The 14,125-nt window shown below is 43.8% G+C and overlaps 1 protein-coding gene across 1 annotated transcript in view; it reads left to right on the forward strand.

The window, feature by feature from the left end:
* Window positions 1-2,644: 2,644 nt before the first annotated feature.
* The window catches only part of LOC143133485 (sodium channel protein type 2 subunit alpha-like), a 66,684-nt gene continuing 55,203 nt past the window's right edge, over window positions 2,645-14,125 (forward strand). Inside the window, exons 1-7 of the mRNA XM_076293246.1 lie at window positions 2,645-2,908; window positions 5,897-6,015; window positions 7,373-7,462; window positions 10,315-10,443; window positions 12,672-12,763; window positions 13,219-13,461; window positions 13,916-13,979. Of these exons, the coding sequence (XP_076149361.1) occupies window positions 2,645-2,908; window positions 5,897-6,015; window positions 7,373-7,462; window positions 10,315-10,443; window positions 12,672-12,763; window positions 13,219-13,461; window positions 13,916-13,979 (1,001 nt within the window). The remainder of the gene's footprint in view (window positions 2,909-5,896; window positions 6,016-7,372; window positions 7,463-10,314; window positions 10,444-12,671; window positions 12,764-13,218; window positions 13,462-13,915; window positions 13,980-14,125) is intronic.

Consider the following 14,125-nt stretch of genomic DNA (forward strand, 5'->3'; position numbering starts at 1 on the left):
TTTTTAAAAAAACTAATAGAATGGAAAAGTTTCTTCAAAATGTACAATTAAATTATTGATTGCACTTGAAAACAAGACCAGTGTTTTAACCCCGTGGCATGGAAGGATTATGAGCCACTGGGCCCCTGGGCATGCATATTCATACCTGGTATTGCAAGTCCCTGTTGCTTTGGGTAAGATGCCTGCTAAATTCTAAATTGGGGGAAGCTGTGGCCTACTGGTTAGGGCTTCGGACTTGTAACCGGAGGGTTGCCTGTTCAAACCCCGACCAGTAGAAACGGCTGAAGTGCCCTTGAGCAAGGCACCTACTGTAACCCCTCACTGCTCCCTGAGCGCCGCTGTTGTTGCAGGCAGCTCACTGCGCCGGGATTAGTGTGTGCTTCACCTTACTGTGTGTTCACTTAGTGCTGAGTGTGTTTCACTAATTCACGGATTGGGATAAATGCAGAGACCAAATTTCCCTCACGGGATCAAAAGAGTATATATACTTACTTAAATTCCCCTCTCTATACTTTTTACAGAGATGCTATTTTATGCACATCCTCTTGCTACTTCTTCTTTTTCTTCTTCTTCTTCATCTTCTTCTTTTTCATTCACTTGTCATTGTTCCACTTTTCCTCCTACTCGCTCCCTCCCTTTGTCTCACTCTCTCCCATTATCTCTCTCTTCCTCCCTCCATCTCTCTCCCATTATCTCTCTCCCTCTCTCCATCTCTCTCTCCCCTTATCTCTCTCTCCATCTCTTTCTCCTATTATCTCTCTCTTTCTCCCACTCCATCTCTCTCTCTGCTTATCTCTCTCTCCATCTTTTTCTCCCCTTATCTCTCTCCAGGGGGGAATTAAACATGGAGCGATAGCTGCAAACAGACACAGATCACATTTAGACCCAGGGCTACATGAAGCCTGTGTTTTTCTGTAGAGAATGTGAAATGCATGTAAACATGTTGGTTCGACTGAAATCAGACAAAATTGAAGTTGTTTTTGCCAGACTAACACACTCAGATAATGTGATAGAAGGTCGAATAGCTCCTGCATGTATGGTATGGTAAGACATGCGGTCTTCGGTCAATGAAGTGATTCCCCCCTGATTTGTTTGCAGGATGTTGAAGATGACGGGTTTGTATCTTGGTGTGGGAAGTTTTTCTCCTGGAATATGTTTATTTTTGGTACTGTTTCCCTTTTTGGTCCTGGTCCTATGTTTATTTTTTAATCTGTTTCAAAGAGAGATCAAGATGACAGTGTAGCAGTCTTAGAGGAACCAAATAGCAGAGTCAGGAGTGTGTCTTTATGAAAAAGTTCTTTGGGGGGTTTTGGGATTGAGGTTACATCTATAAGCACATTGTCAGCCACACACACACACACACACACACACACACACACACACACACATACACACATACACACACACACACACACACACACACACACACACACACACACACACACACACACACATACAGATATAAACATACACTATAAGCACATTGTCAGCCTCACACACTTGCAAGTTGCAAAACACTGAACACCCTTTTCTACTCAAAAATCTTATACCACTTCCCTGCCCTGTTCTTCGGAGCATAGCTGTAAACTTACCTACCAAGCCTGAGCACTGTAGAAGGCAACAAGTGAGTTTATGTGTCCTCAACAGAAATGGAAAGTAACCAACATTACAATGAGAGGACGAGGAAGAGTGAGGATGAGGGCTACATTTACATAATGAGATTTGAGCATTATTGCTTGACTATGATGTACTGTAAAGAATGGGTTAAGAATGGGTTGAGAATGGGTTTATTTAATGAAAATGACGCCGGGTCTGTGAAGGGATGCTTTGTTTTGTCTAAAAAAATGTTTTCACTCTCACTGCAGTATATTCTATTTAGAATATGTTCTGCTCTGAGTCTCTGTGCAAAATGGAACATTTCGAAATGGATAGATGTATTGAGTGATTTCACAATGGAAAAAAAAAAACGTTTGGTCAGTTTCTTTTTGACTGATAAAGGTAATGTAAAAGTCAAAATTCTAACTCTGCTAACTCCCCCTGTCTCTCTGTCTTCTCTAACTCTCCCTCTCTCTCTCTCTCTCTCTCTCTCCCTTTCTCTTCTAACTTTCCCTGTCTTTTTCTCTCTCTCCCTCTCTATCACTGTCCTCTAACTCTCTCTCTCCTCTCTCCCTCTCTGTCTCTCTCCCTCCCCTGCCTCTCTCTTTCTCTCTCTCCTCAATCTCTCTCTCCCTCTCTGTATCTTTCTCTCTCTCTCCCTCTCTGTCTTTCTCCCTCTCCTGCCTCTCTCTCCCTCTAACTTTCTCTCTCCCTCCTCTAACTCTCAAATCAAATCAAATCAAATGGGGCTTTATTGGCATGAATGAATAAAGTCATTGTGGCTTTGGCAACAATGTTAATAATCAACTTACGTAACATTAATATTGGTATAAAGATAAAATTAAATAATGAAAGGAAAAAATAAATAAATGTATAAATGGTAAATGCTACTAAAAGGACAGTAATAGCTTCAGCAATAGTGCTATATTGTAGAAATAACTAACTCACTACTGTAACTCTCTCTCTCTCTAACTCTCTTTTTCTCTCCCCTGTGTGTCCAGCTGTGAGTAGCCCGAGGCCCGCCAGCGGCGGCTAACAGGATGAGAAGATGGCGGCCGTGCTCCTACCGTCGGGACAGGAGAGCCTGCGGCGCTTCACGCGCGAGTCCCTGGCCGCAATCGAGCAGCGGGTCCAGCAGGAGCAGGCCAAACGTGCCAAGGACTACCAGGAGGACCTGGGCGACGTTGAGGCGCCCAAGCCCCGCGCCGACCTGGAGGCTGGCAAGGGCTTGCCCCGCATCTTCGGAGACATCCCCACGGGGCTGGTGGGGGCGCCCCTGGAGGATATTGACCCCTACTACAAGAACCAGAAGGTGAGTGTGTGTGTGTGTGTGTGTGTGTGTGTGTGTGTGTGTGTGTGTGTGTGTGTGTGTGTGTGTGTGTGTATTTGTGTGTGTGTGTGTGTGTGTGTGTAGAATACAGTGCATACGGAAAGTATTCACAGGGCTTCACTTTTTCCACATTTTGTTATGTTTCAGACTCATTTTAAAATGGATTCAATTCATTTTTTTGTCATCAATCTACACACAATACTCCACAAACAAAAACAGTTGATTGGAGTGGTTTATAAATTTATATAAAATAAAAGACTGAAACATTCCATTACATAAGTATTCAGACCTTTTGTTATGACGCTTGTAATTGAGCTCTGGTGCATCCTACTTCTATCAATGGTCCTTGAGATGCTTCTACATCTTGATTGAAGTCCACCTGTGCCTAAATCATTACTGTATTAGGAAAGGCACACATCTCTTTATATAAGGTCTCACAGTTGAACAGTCTTTCTAGATCTGGCCGCTCAGCCAAACTGAGTAATCCGGGATGAAGGGCCTTGGTCAGAAAGGTAACCAAGGACCCAATGATCACTATGAATGGCATCCAGAGTTCCTTTGAGAGGATGAGAGAAGCGTAAAGAAGGACAAACATAGTGTGTATGTAGTATGCATGCTTGTGTGTGTATGCGTATGTTGGCGTGTGTTGGTGTGTGTTTGAGTTTACATGTATGCCTTAGGTTACAGTAGTGCAACAGTGTGACTTAAAACCTTATAATAAGAGCCAGTTGACCTTCCACTGTGAGCAGTCATCAGAAAGGCCGACTAACAGCGGCTCAAGCCTAGGACGGCTAGCTGACACAGCTGTTGTTGTGTGGTTTGGAATAAGCCCTTTAATGATAGATCAGTTCAGGCCGGTAGTTTTGTGATTGCACCCTTGTTGTGGGGGCATTTAGGATCTGGCAGTCCCAGGCTGGCAAATGGTGATCTAGTAGAGGGCACTTAGGTCAGAGAGACTGGGCCTGGCCCCTGCTGCAATTGGATTACAGAATTTAGATTTACAGAGAAAAAGAGAAAGGAAAGAGAGAGAGAATGAGAAAAAGAAAGAACAAGTGAAAGAAAGGAAGAAAGAAAGATGCTGTAGTTGTCCCAGCCCTCTAAACCGTCAGCTTAAGGACAACTAAAGGATGGGGGGGGGGGGGGCACAAAGAAGGGCATTTGTGTGTGTGTGTGTGTGTATTAGAGTGTCTGTTTTGGTGCATGTAAGTGGTTCTGGACAGGAAGAGAGGAAGGGAGGGAGGTGGGGGGGGATTAACCAAAGACAAAATAAATATTTAAATAAATGATACAATCTGTTCTGCTGGAGGTCCTGCTTGTTGCCCTGCCTTGGAAACACTGAAGCGGCTGGCTTCATTTGTATGTGTGTGTGTGTGTGTGTGTGTGTGTGTGTGTGTGTGTGTATGCGAATGCGAGACAATGAGGGAGTGAGTTTTTCAGTGTGTATGTGTGTGTGTGTGTGTGTGTGAATGCATGTATGTACATTTGAAGAGTTTGATTCCAAAATGCTATATCTCCATTTTTGAAAACATTAGTCATGTTATTTAATTGTGTACTATATTCTATACACACATGAGTTCAGTTTGTTCAGTGTTCAGTGTGATTAAGTTACGTTTGTGACAGGCGTGTGTGTTGGATGTGTGTATTATTTGTGTGTTGTGTTGTGTTGTGTATGCACATCCTGTGCACCCTGTGCCAGAAAGGTCCCTGGTGCATGGTTGAGCATGTGTGTGGGCCAGACAGTATCTGACTGAACGTGTGAGTGTGTCAGTGTGTGTGAGACTGTGTTTATTTATAAACTGTGTGTTTATTTACCCCTTTTATCCTTGCACTACTGCAACTGTGGCACAAGAATTTCGCTGAATTGCAAAGTATATAAGACTATAAAACTTGAAACTTGAAAATTGAACTAGATTGTGTCTGACAGCATCTGACTGTGCGTATATGTGTGTGTGTGTGTGTGTGTGTGTGTGTGTGTGTGTGTGTGTGTGTGTGTGTGTGTGTGTGTGTGTGTGTGTGTGTGTGTGTGTGTGTCACATGACTTAATGTGGCATGTTGACATGCTTTAGTGTGAGGTTTGGATGCTGTAATTGCCAACTGTTCACCATGTGTGAATGTGTGCAGCTTGGTCTTTGGGATCCAAAGCTCCAGCCATGCTGCCTATTTGTGTGGCTTGTGTCTTGTGAGCAAGGTCAGCCATGAGCAGATGTGTAAACATTAGCCTTATTTAGTGTATATATTATTTTAGATGTGTAAACGTTAGCCTTATTTAGTGTTTATTATTATTTTAGATGTGTAAACATTAGCTTTGTTTAGTGTTTATGCTATTTTGTCTTGTCTGTACACTAGGAAGCACCTTGGGCAGATCTTGAAAGAAGTCTGGCCCCTAATTTAAATGATGGGGAAAATCTAATTTATTTAATAACTCGTCAAAATCTAATTGCTAATGTAATGGAAATAATCTGAGTGTGTGTGTGTGTGTGTGTGGGGGGGGGGGTGGATTCATCTCTGTGGGCTGTAGTGGGATCTGGGCTTTTCAAATGGGTCACTTCTCTGAAGGGCCCATTCACCTTCGCCTCACACTCAGAGAAAAGGAAGCAGTGCTTGACATAATGTGGCTACTGATGGATTGTATGTGGATATGGGTTGTATGATGAATAGTTTTTTACGTTTGCACAATGCACAAGTAAGCAGGCCCGCAGTCTATGACTGATTCTGTGGTATTTTAAGATAATATATACTTTTTACTGTCTTATTTGACCTATTTATTTATCTATTTACTGATATGTGTTTTTAGGTTTATTTATAATCCTTGTGTTTGTGTGGTCATGGTAATGTCTATGCTATCTATCCATCTATCTATCCATCTATCTATCTATCTATCTATCTATCTATCTATCTGTCTGTCTGCTGTATGTTTAAGGATGGTTTGCGCTGAATAATGAGCTGTCCCTTCTCTCTCTCTCTCTGCAGACCTTTATAGTGCTGAATAAAGGGAAAGCCATCTTCAGATTCAGTGCCACGTCAGCCCTCTACATCTTCAGCCCCTTTCATCTCATCAGACGGATCGCCATACACATCCTCACACACTCATATCCTTTCTGTCCAGCCAGGCTGATACAGTACTCTCTCTCCCTGAGTGTGTGTGTATGTGTGTGTGTGCGTGTGTGTGTGTGTTAATGCTTGTACGTGTGAAGAGAGTGTAATGGGTTTATGTGTGTGGTGGTTAAAAGTCTATGAGTTGAAGGAAGGGATTGTATGATGTAATGTGTGATAATATTCTCCCTTGCATAATAAGGATAATGGCATCACAGTGATCAACATTAGCTCTCTTGAATGGGTTGTACACAATTTCTGATTTGCTTTCTCTTTTTGACGGAACACTGTGAACTAAAGTTTAGACACACAAATAAACACACTTACTATACATCTCTATCTGGGGGTAATATTTACATTTGGGGGTAGTGCTCTCCAGCGCACCCTAGTGGCCATGTGCCTGTTTACTCTATCAAATATTACTAACACTGTACGCACACTCCTGCTATCATAGGCACCTTTTATCAGAATGTCTCCAGCTGCCTCAGTGTGTGACATCATGTTTGACATGCCAGTGTTACCACGGCATTGTCAATATCAACAGCAACAAATGTTACCACGGTAATACAAAACACAGAGATTAATATTTTGCCTTGATTATGACTACAATTAAAAACAAGCAGGCATGTTGTAAAGTTATTCAGTCATTTGCCAAGCTCTCAGTCTGTTTGGGAATGGACCCACAGACTCCTAAGTCCCCTGCCAGAGTCTCTTTAGATCAGTGAGGCCTGGGCCTTGATCCGTGCGTATGCCATACAATAAACCAATTCAGGCCTGTTAAGCGGAGTCCATAGGAGGGCATTGGCTCTTTGGTGCGGCCCATTCGGAGAGGGTTTGTGTGCTGTTCTTTGGCCAGCTCCAAATCCCCCCATATCCCAGCTAATACCTCCAATGAAATAAGAGCAAGGAGATTTCACATCATGTGACCACTCCCTGTTAGCTCGCAGCCAGCCTGCTTGCTGCTGGATATGAGCCTGAAGGACTCTCGCTCTGAGTGTGTGTGTGTGTGTGTTTGGGGGGGGGGGGGGGGGGGGGTAGCTGCCGGCCCAAACATCACGCCCGTTAACGGTTGAAACCAGACACCAGAGGATAGTACAAACTCTAGAGAAGAGAGATATACACTAGCCCAAACGTGACATAGCATAGCCACTCAACTGTTTGGCCAAGAGTTTACAAGTCCACAATATCCATCTATCTATCTATCTATCTATCTATCTGTGTGCATGTCTGTCTGTCTGTCTGTCTTTGACCATCTAGTCATGATTCATTACAATTCGTATGATACCGTGTTCTAATGTTGTGCACTCCATGTTGTGATGTGTTGTGGTGTGAGAGCCCTTAACCTGCGGCCACATTGTTCAGCTTGTTCATCATGTGCACCATCCTGACCAACTGCTGCTTCATGGCCATGTCTGACCCACCCCACTGGACAAAGTACCTTGAGTGAGTAGACCTGCGCATCACACACACACACACACACACACACACACACACACACACACACACACACACACACACACACACACACACACACACACACACCACTCTCTTTCTCTTATGACTGACTTCTGACTGATCCAGCAACAGTTTACTAGTCTAAGACACATCAGAGACAAATGACTTGCCTATATTTCGGTTTACAAAGATGTACAGTAATGGTTTGCTATTGTTTAGCACATGGATGCATGTTTAGAATTTGTATTCTAAGTGTATGATGTCTGAATGAATAGATCAAACTCAAATTCAAATCGGACGCCGGCTGCGGTTCTCATCATGCACTGCCAGCTAACCCAGAGGATGAAGTAGCAGAGTTAGAGAAGGACTGTGTTCAATGCGATCACTGCTCTAATCCAGGTTCTCCAAACTGGAGAGGAAAGCCCAGTCTTGGCACCATGCTCTGACTGTGAGCGATGGGAACTTACTGTGAATGGGACTAGTGTTGTGAGTATGGCTCTCGCCGTCGACCACCGTCGCCTCTGCATCCGGAATGTGACATGCCACATGGGAATGGAATAATAGCTCTGTGTGATATAGTCCTGTTGTCGCCTATATCATTAAAGGGTTTTTGTAGACCAGGAGAGAGATAGACAAATGATAAAATGGTGAATAGATAGATAGATAGATAAACAGGTAGAAAGAGAAAATAGATAGATAGATAAATAGATAGATAGATAGATAGATAGATAGATAGATAGATAGATTGTATAGCTAGATAGATAGATAGATAGATAAGGGTAAAAGAGAGAGAAAGATAGATAGATAGATAGATAGATAGATAGATAGATAGATAGATTGAGAGAGCGAAAGAGAGTGAGCATTGTACCTAAACCTCTATGGCTCTGCTCTGCAGTGTGTTAAATCCCTTATCAAACACTGTTTAACCTTTCAGGGCTCTTTGCTGTATTTACCGGCTTACTGGAGACCAACGTTGGCTTCGTAACACATGTCTGCCTGCTCTCCATATTGAATGCACCATGACCCAGATTTTAGCAGATTGTCTTAACCAAATTGGATAACAAAATTGCCCAGCAGTAGACATGAATGGCTGGTCAACTACTCACCTTTAATGAAAGATGAATTATGTGGGGAATGTGTGGGGAATAAGGTGCAGACGTCCACTCCACGCAGTTGTTTCATGGCTAACTTATCCATTTCTAATAAGAAAGATGCACGCATATATGCACATGAATGCTTACGCATGCATGAAGATTTAATCACACCACGTACATACCATTGCCATTGCCACCTCACTGGGCTGCCATGCTCACCTGAATCACACACATTTACTTTGACTTCATATTTGAAGTAAGTTCAGTAATTTGTTGCGCTATATTGATACTGTAATAGTCATATTAGATATAATAGTTCAGATGCAAAACCCTCTAAACGCCACCGCCATAAAAAATGAGATAACGATGCTGAGTGAATGCTCTCCACACATTTTGGGGCAGCCGTGGCCTACTGGATAGCGCTTTGGACTTACAGTATAACCAGAGGGTTGCCGGTTCGAACCCCGACCAGTAGGCACAGCTGAAGTGCCCTTGAGCAAGGCACCTAACCCCTCACTGCTCCCCGAGCGCCGCTGTAGAAGGCAGCTCACTGCGCCGGGATTAGTGTGTGCTTCACCTCACTGTGTGTTCACTGTGTGCTGAGTGTGTTTCACTAATTCACGGATTGGGATAAATGCAGAGACCAAATTTCCCTCACGGGATCAAAAGAGTATATATACTATTTATACATAGAGTACATTAATCAAATAATTTCGCTTCAAAACCTGCAATGTACCACTCTCTTCCTGGTCTGAAATATCAATTTGTAGTTAAAAACCTCCAGGAGCTCCTGGAGTGAAAAAAATGCTCTTTTAAAAGAAATGTGGTCAGACGGATTTAGCGTGTATTGCATCTGAACTCTTCATTTGTTGTATCTGTCATCAGGGGCCTACTTCAAACAGAATCTAACAAGCCTCAAGTTAAAAACAGCAGGTCCAGGTCTCATGTTTACATCAAGGGTGTTTCCTGCCAATGTCCGAAAGTGATACCTAACCCAGCCAAGTCATCTTGTTGCTGTGACTGATGACAAGTTGACCTGACTGGTTTGAGCCAACAGCTCATTTGCTGATTACACATTACCTTTCTGTCCCTCCTTAGCTTATGCTCTACCCGCCCCCCCTCTCTCTCACCCCCCCTTTCTCTCTCCCCCCTCTCTCTCTCACCCTCTCCCACCCTGCCCCCCCTCTCTCTCCCTTACCCCCTCCCTTTCTCTCCTCTCTCACCCTTTCTTTTTTCTCTCTCTCCTCCTCTCTCTGTCTCATTCTCTCATCCTCTCTCCGCCCTCTTTTTCTCTCTCTCACACACCCTCTCTCTCACCTTCTCTCTCTCCTCTCTCTCTCCCCCCCCCTCCATCTCTCTCAGCCTCTTGCCCCCCCCCCATTCTCAGTTCAATTTAATTCAATTCAATTCAAACACTTCGCCAAAGCATTAATTATATGGGCAGTTAGTCGTAGTATCTCCTCCTCCTGTCCCTCTGTCCCTCTCTCGCTCTTTCTCTCTCTATTTCTCACTATCTCTCTCTTAGGTACACACGTATGACAAGTGTGTGTGTGTGTGTGTGTGTGTGTGTGTGTGTGTGTGTGTGTGTATGTGTGTTTCTCATATTTGCCCCTGCCTCTCTCTCTCTCTCTCTCTCTCTCTCTCTCTCTCTCTCTCTCTCTCTCTCTCTCTCTCTCTCTCTCTCTCTCTCTCTCTCTCTCTCTCTCTCTCTCTCTCTCTCTCTCTCTCTCTGTGTCTCTCGCTCAGGTACACATTCACAGGTATCTACACATTTGAGTCCCTGATTAAGATCCTGGCGCGGGGCTTTTGTGTGGGCCCCTTCACCTTCCTCAGGGACCCCTGGAACTGGCTGGACTTCAGTGTCATCAGCATGGCGTGAGTAGCTTGGAGAAACACACTGGACATGCACACCAGCACACACTCAGAGGGGACACAGGGGTTAATCTCATATCAATTAGATTTGATTTCATTGATTGTGCCACATCCCTGGTGCAAAGTAATTGAAAGAAAACATGAAAAAGGGTCCATTCCCTGACCCAGGCCAGTCTCTGTGGGGCACTCTGGAGATGAGAACTCAGAACTGCACAGCCGCTCTCCGTGGTGCTGAAACTGCAGAGGTGTGTTCACTGAAGTCACAGACACTGAGCTGTGTCGCCCCTTTGGCCTGCTGTGTCCCCAGACTGCCTTTCCCTTGGAGCTCTGTGTGTAACATGAAGCTGTATTCTGACAGAGATTGTATTCTCACCTGGTTCTTCCAGCCCCAGAGAACTGTACGAGGAACTGCAAGGTAACTGGCTTATCTAGGTATAACTTCACGACTAATCACTGATCCCTAAAGGAACACTGGGTCAAGTGTGTATGATTTCAAAAGTGGCATGTTCTTTTGAGATCAGTGGCTACACCTGAAATTACCTGGATGAGGCCCAGGTCTGCATGGAGCTGCTGAGGCAACATCTGCTACTCCACACGTTGCTGTCCATGGTTCTGAAGCTTCCTCTGGGAACCATTAGTGTAATGGTGCTCACACACGCTTGTGCTGAATGCAGTGCTGGAGACGCATCTCATACACTTTACATGGGCTTATGTCATCCGTTGCTGAAGTGTATTATGGTTCTGTTGCGTTGCTCCTGTTGCTTCTGTCAAAAAGTTAAGAAATGTTAAACTTTTGCTGCACCAATGGACAGCAACGCAAGGCACCAGCCAATCAAATTATGGTTGGGAAAACCCACTGGAATGCAGTTACACAAGGCAAGCATGTGAGAGTAGGGTAACCTGAGGCTGTGAGGTTCACCTGAAGGGGCTGCATAGCGCTGCTTTTTTGCTGCTGGGTAAAGCCAATGAGACGCCAATCCCCTGCCATTCGTTGCGTGTCTGGCTCCATAATTTGCAAGCAGGGCAGCCAATCCAAAACAAACAGGAAAAAAGTAGAAAAAAAACACACATAGAGAGAGAGTGTGTGTGCTTGCGCTTTCAGGTCGCAACTGTAATTTTATTTTTTGAATATGGCAGTGAAGTCTGGATAATGCTAAGCCTTTGGGGAAGAGCCAGAGTTTGGCCTCCACACACAAATCTGCACAGACGCAAACCACGGGAGCACAGAGGACACTCAGCTCAGAGGGCCGTGTGTCTGCCTGTCATCTGCTCGTCCAACCCTCACGCTGCGTTTGTTTCTCCTGTCCACCTGTCTGGGGATCTGAGAGGCTGACATAGGAAATTTGCCTGAATGAAATTTACTCAAATTCAAAAAAAGTTTTCATTTTAATTTTTTCACAACTCTTACCAAGTTACAGTATGTATATCCATGTCAAAGGAGTCTTTTGAGATTGATTAACTCTGCAGATTACGTCCTGTCCATGGGAAGGAAGATGCACTGTACAGACACACAATGCACACTTGCTTAGTGTGTCTGTATCCTCCCTCCAAAGGGAAGATACACAATCACAAAGTTGGCCACTCAATTCTTCTCAAAAGAGTGGCCAACATTGGGACATTTTCAAGTGAGCAATTTAGTGTTAATTGAGAAAGCGATCAATTACACAATGAGCCAAGAAGAAGCCACAATGAGCAGTTAATAAAAATAAACATTAGAATGAAAGTAGAAAAAAGTAGCATTTACCCATGATCCCTAGAAGCAACTCACAAACTTAATACCTTGATGTCAAATTGATGTCAATAATTGACATCAACTTGATTTGCATTTGAATTTTGGACATCAAACCGCATATTGGATTGAGCCCATTTGTTGGAACTCTTTACAACCACAAGGAAGTCATAGATTGTTATGACAAAATAATGAAATTATAGATATTCAACATGGCAGTCATAACCTTGACTATCAAAACTCAAATTTATGTCAAGGTGCCCGCTGACAGCAGTAGTGTGAGTAAAGCATGTAGAGAGATAACCGCAACAATTTGTCAATTTATGAGTTACTCTATGTTCTTGCTCCCTCTCCAGCACCAAATTGTACTCTATAAACTATAGTTTTATTGTTGTTTTGAGGAAAACAAACACTGAAACTGACCATGCCAGCTGTCATCACTGCCATTCTAACAGTATGTGTGCTCTCCCCTCCTCCTCCTCCTCCTCCCTGCCTTTGACAGGTATCTGACAGAGTTTGTGGACCTGGGCAATGTCTCAGCGCTACGGACATTTAGAGTTCTCAGAGCCCTCAAAACAATATCAGTCATACCAGGTACAATCACTACGGCTTACACATGATGTGCTTTGATTAAAAAGCCTGTACAGTAACTATATATTCAGCATAGGTTCCATGTAAAACATTACATACTGTGCATAGTGTAACTTGCACTTATACTGTAAGTAGCTGCATGCTGTATTAGATAGTATTACTTAAATGTGAATAATGAAGAATTTACTACCACGTTTCTGCCATTCAGGTAGGCAATGCTAGAGGGTGTTCTCTGGTATGCATGAGAGGTTCTAACTCACTTTGGTTGTGTGAGTTGTTAAACCCTCTGGATCTCCATGGAGGTCTACAGACTATTGTGTGTGTGTGTTTTCTGTTTATGTTTGCGAGTGCGTGTGTGTGTGTGCGTGCATGTGTCTGTTTGTTTGTGCGTGTGTTTGTGTGAGTGTGTGTGTGTGCATGTGTGTGTGTGTGTGTGTGCGTGTGCGTGTGTTGTGCAGGCCTGAAGACCATCGTGGGAGCGCTGATCCAATCAGTGAAGAAGCTGGCAGACGTGATGATCCTCACCATGTTCTGCCTGAGCGTCTTCGCTCTGATTGGCCTGCAGCTCTTCATGGGCATGCTGCGGCAGAAGTGTGTGCGCAGCACTGCCCTCTGCGTCAACTCATCCTACAACGCCAACGACATGTTCATCTGCAACAACAAGACCTGGCAGTCTATGGCCGACTTCACCATGAACGAGGGTACACTCACCCAACAGTACCAAACACCCCTCAGAACATTACATGTAGGAGAGACTACATTCACAACAGCACCAAACGCCACTTGAGATGCTAATGTTACATTCATCAACGTAAAATTCATCACAGCACCAAACGGCACTCGAGACACTAATGTTTAATTTATCAATGCAAAATTCACCACAGCACCAAACGCCACCTGAAATCCTAATGTTACATTTAGCAAACACAGAATTCACCACAGGACTAAACGCCACTCAAGACGCTAACTGAACATTTAGCAAACACAAAATTCAACGCCACTCTAGAAGCTACATTTAGCAATGAATTCACCACAGCACTAAATGCTACTCGAGACACTAAGACACTGCTACACCATACTTAAGTAGTGATATGTTATGTATGTGAACATGTGCATATTTATCAATTTTTCCTACATTTGTTTCTACATCTCTAGATAACTATTACAAGATAGAAGGAGCGAAGGATGCCTTAATATGTGGATATGGAAACGATGCAGGGTGAGTGCATCTGTGTTTCTGTCTGCTGCCATATCACCACAAAGTGGGCTCAGTGTCAATTGGCCTTTACCAATACTAAGGTCAGCACCACCCTCAGTAACTCAAAACTCAAGATGATTTTTATTTCATTATTGTGTAAGGGGCAG

Source organism: Alosa pseudoharengus, unplaced genomic scaffold (genome assembly GCF_046254945.1).
Source record: "Alosa pseudoharengus isolate Yale_2024_CS ecotype anadromous, Long Island Sound unplaced genomic scaffold, YU_APseudo_1.1 YU_APseudo_1.1_scf_2, whole genome shotgun sequence".
Taxonomy (NCBI): Eukaryota; Metazoa; Chordata; class Actinopteri; order Clupeiformes; family Clupeidae; genus Alosa; species Alosa pseudoharengus.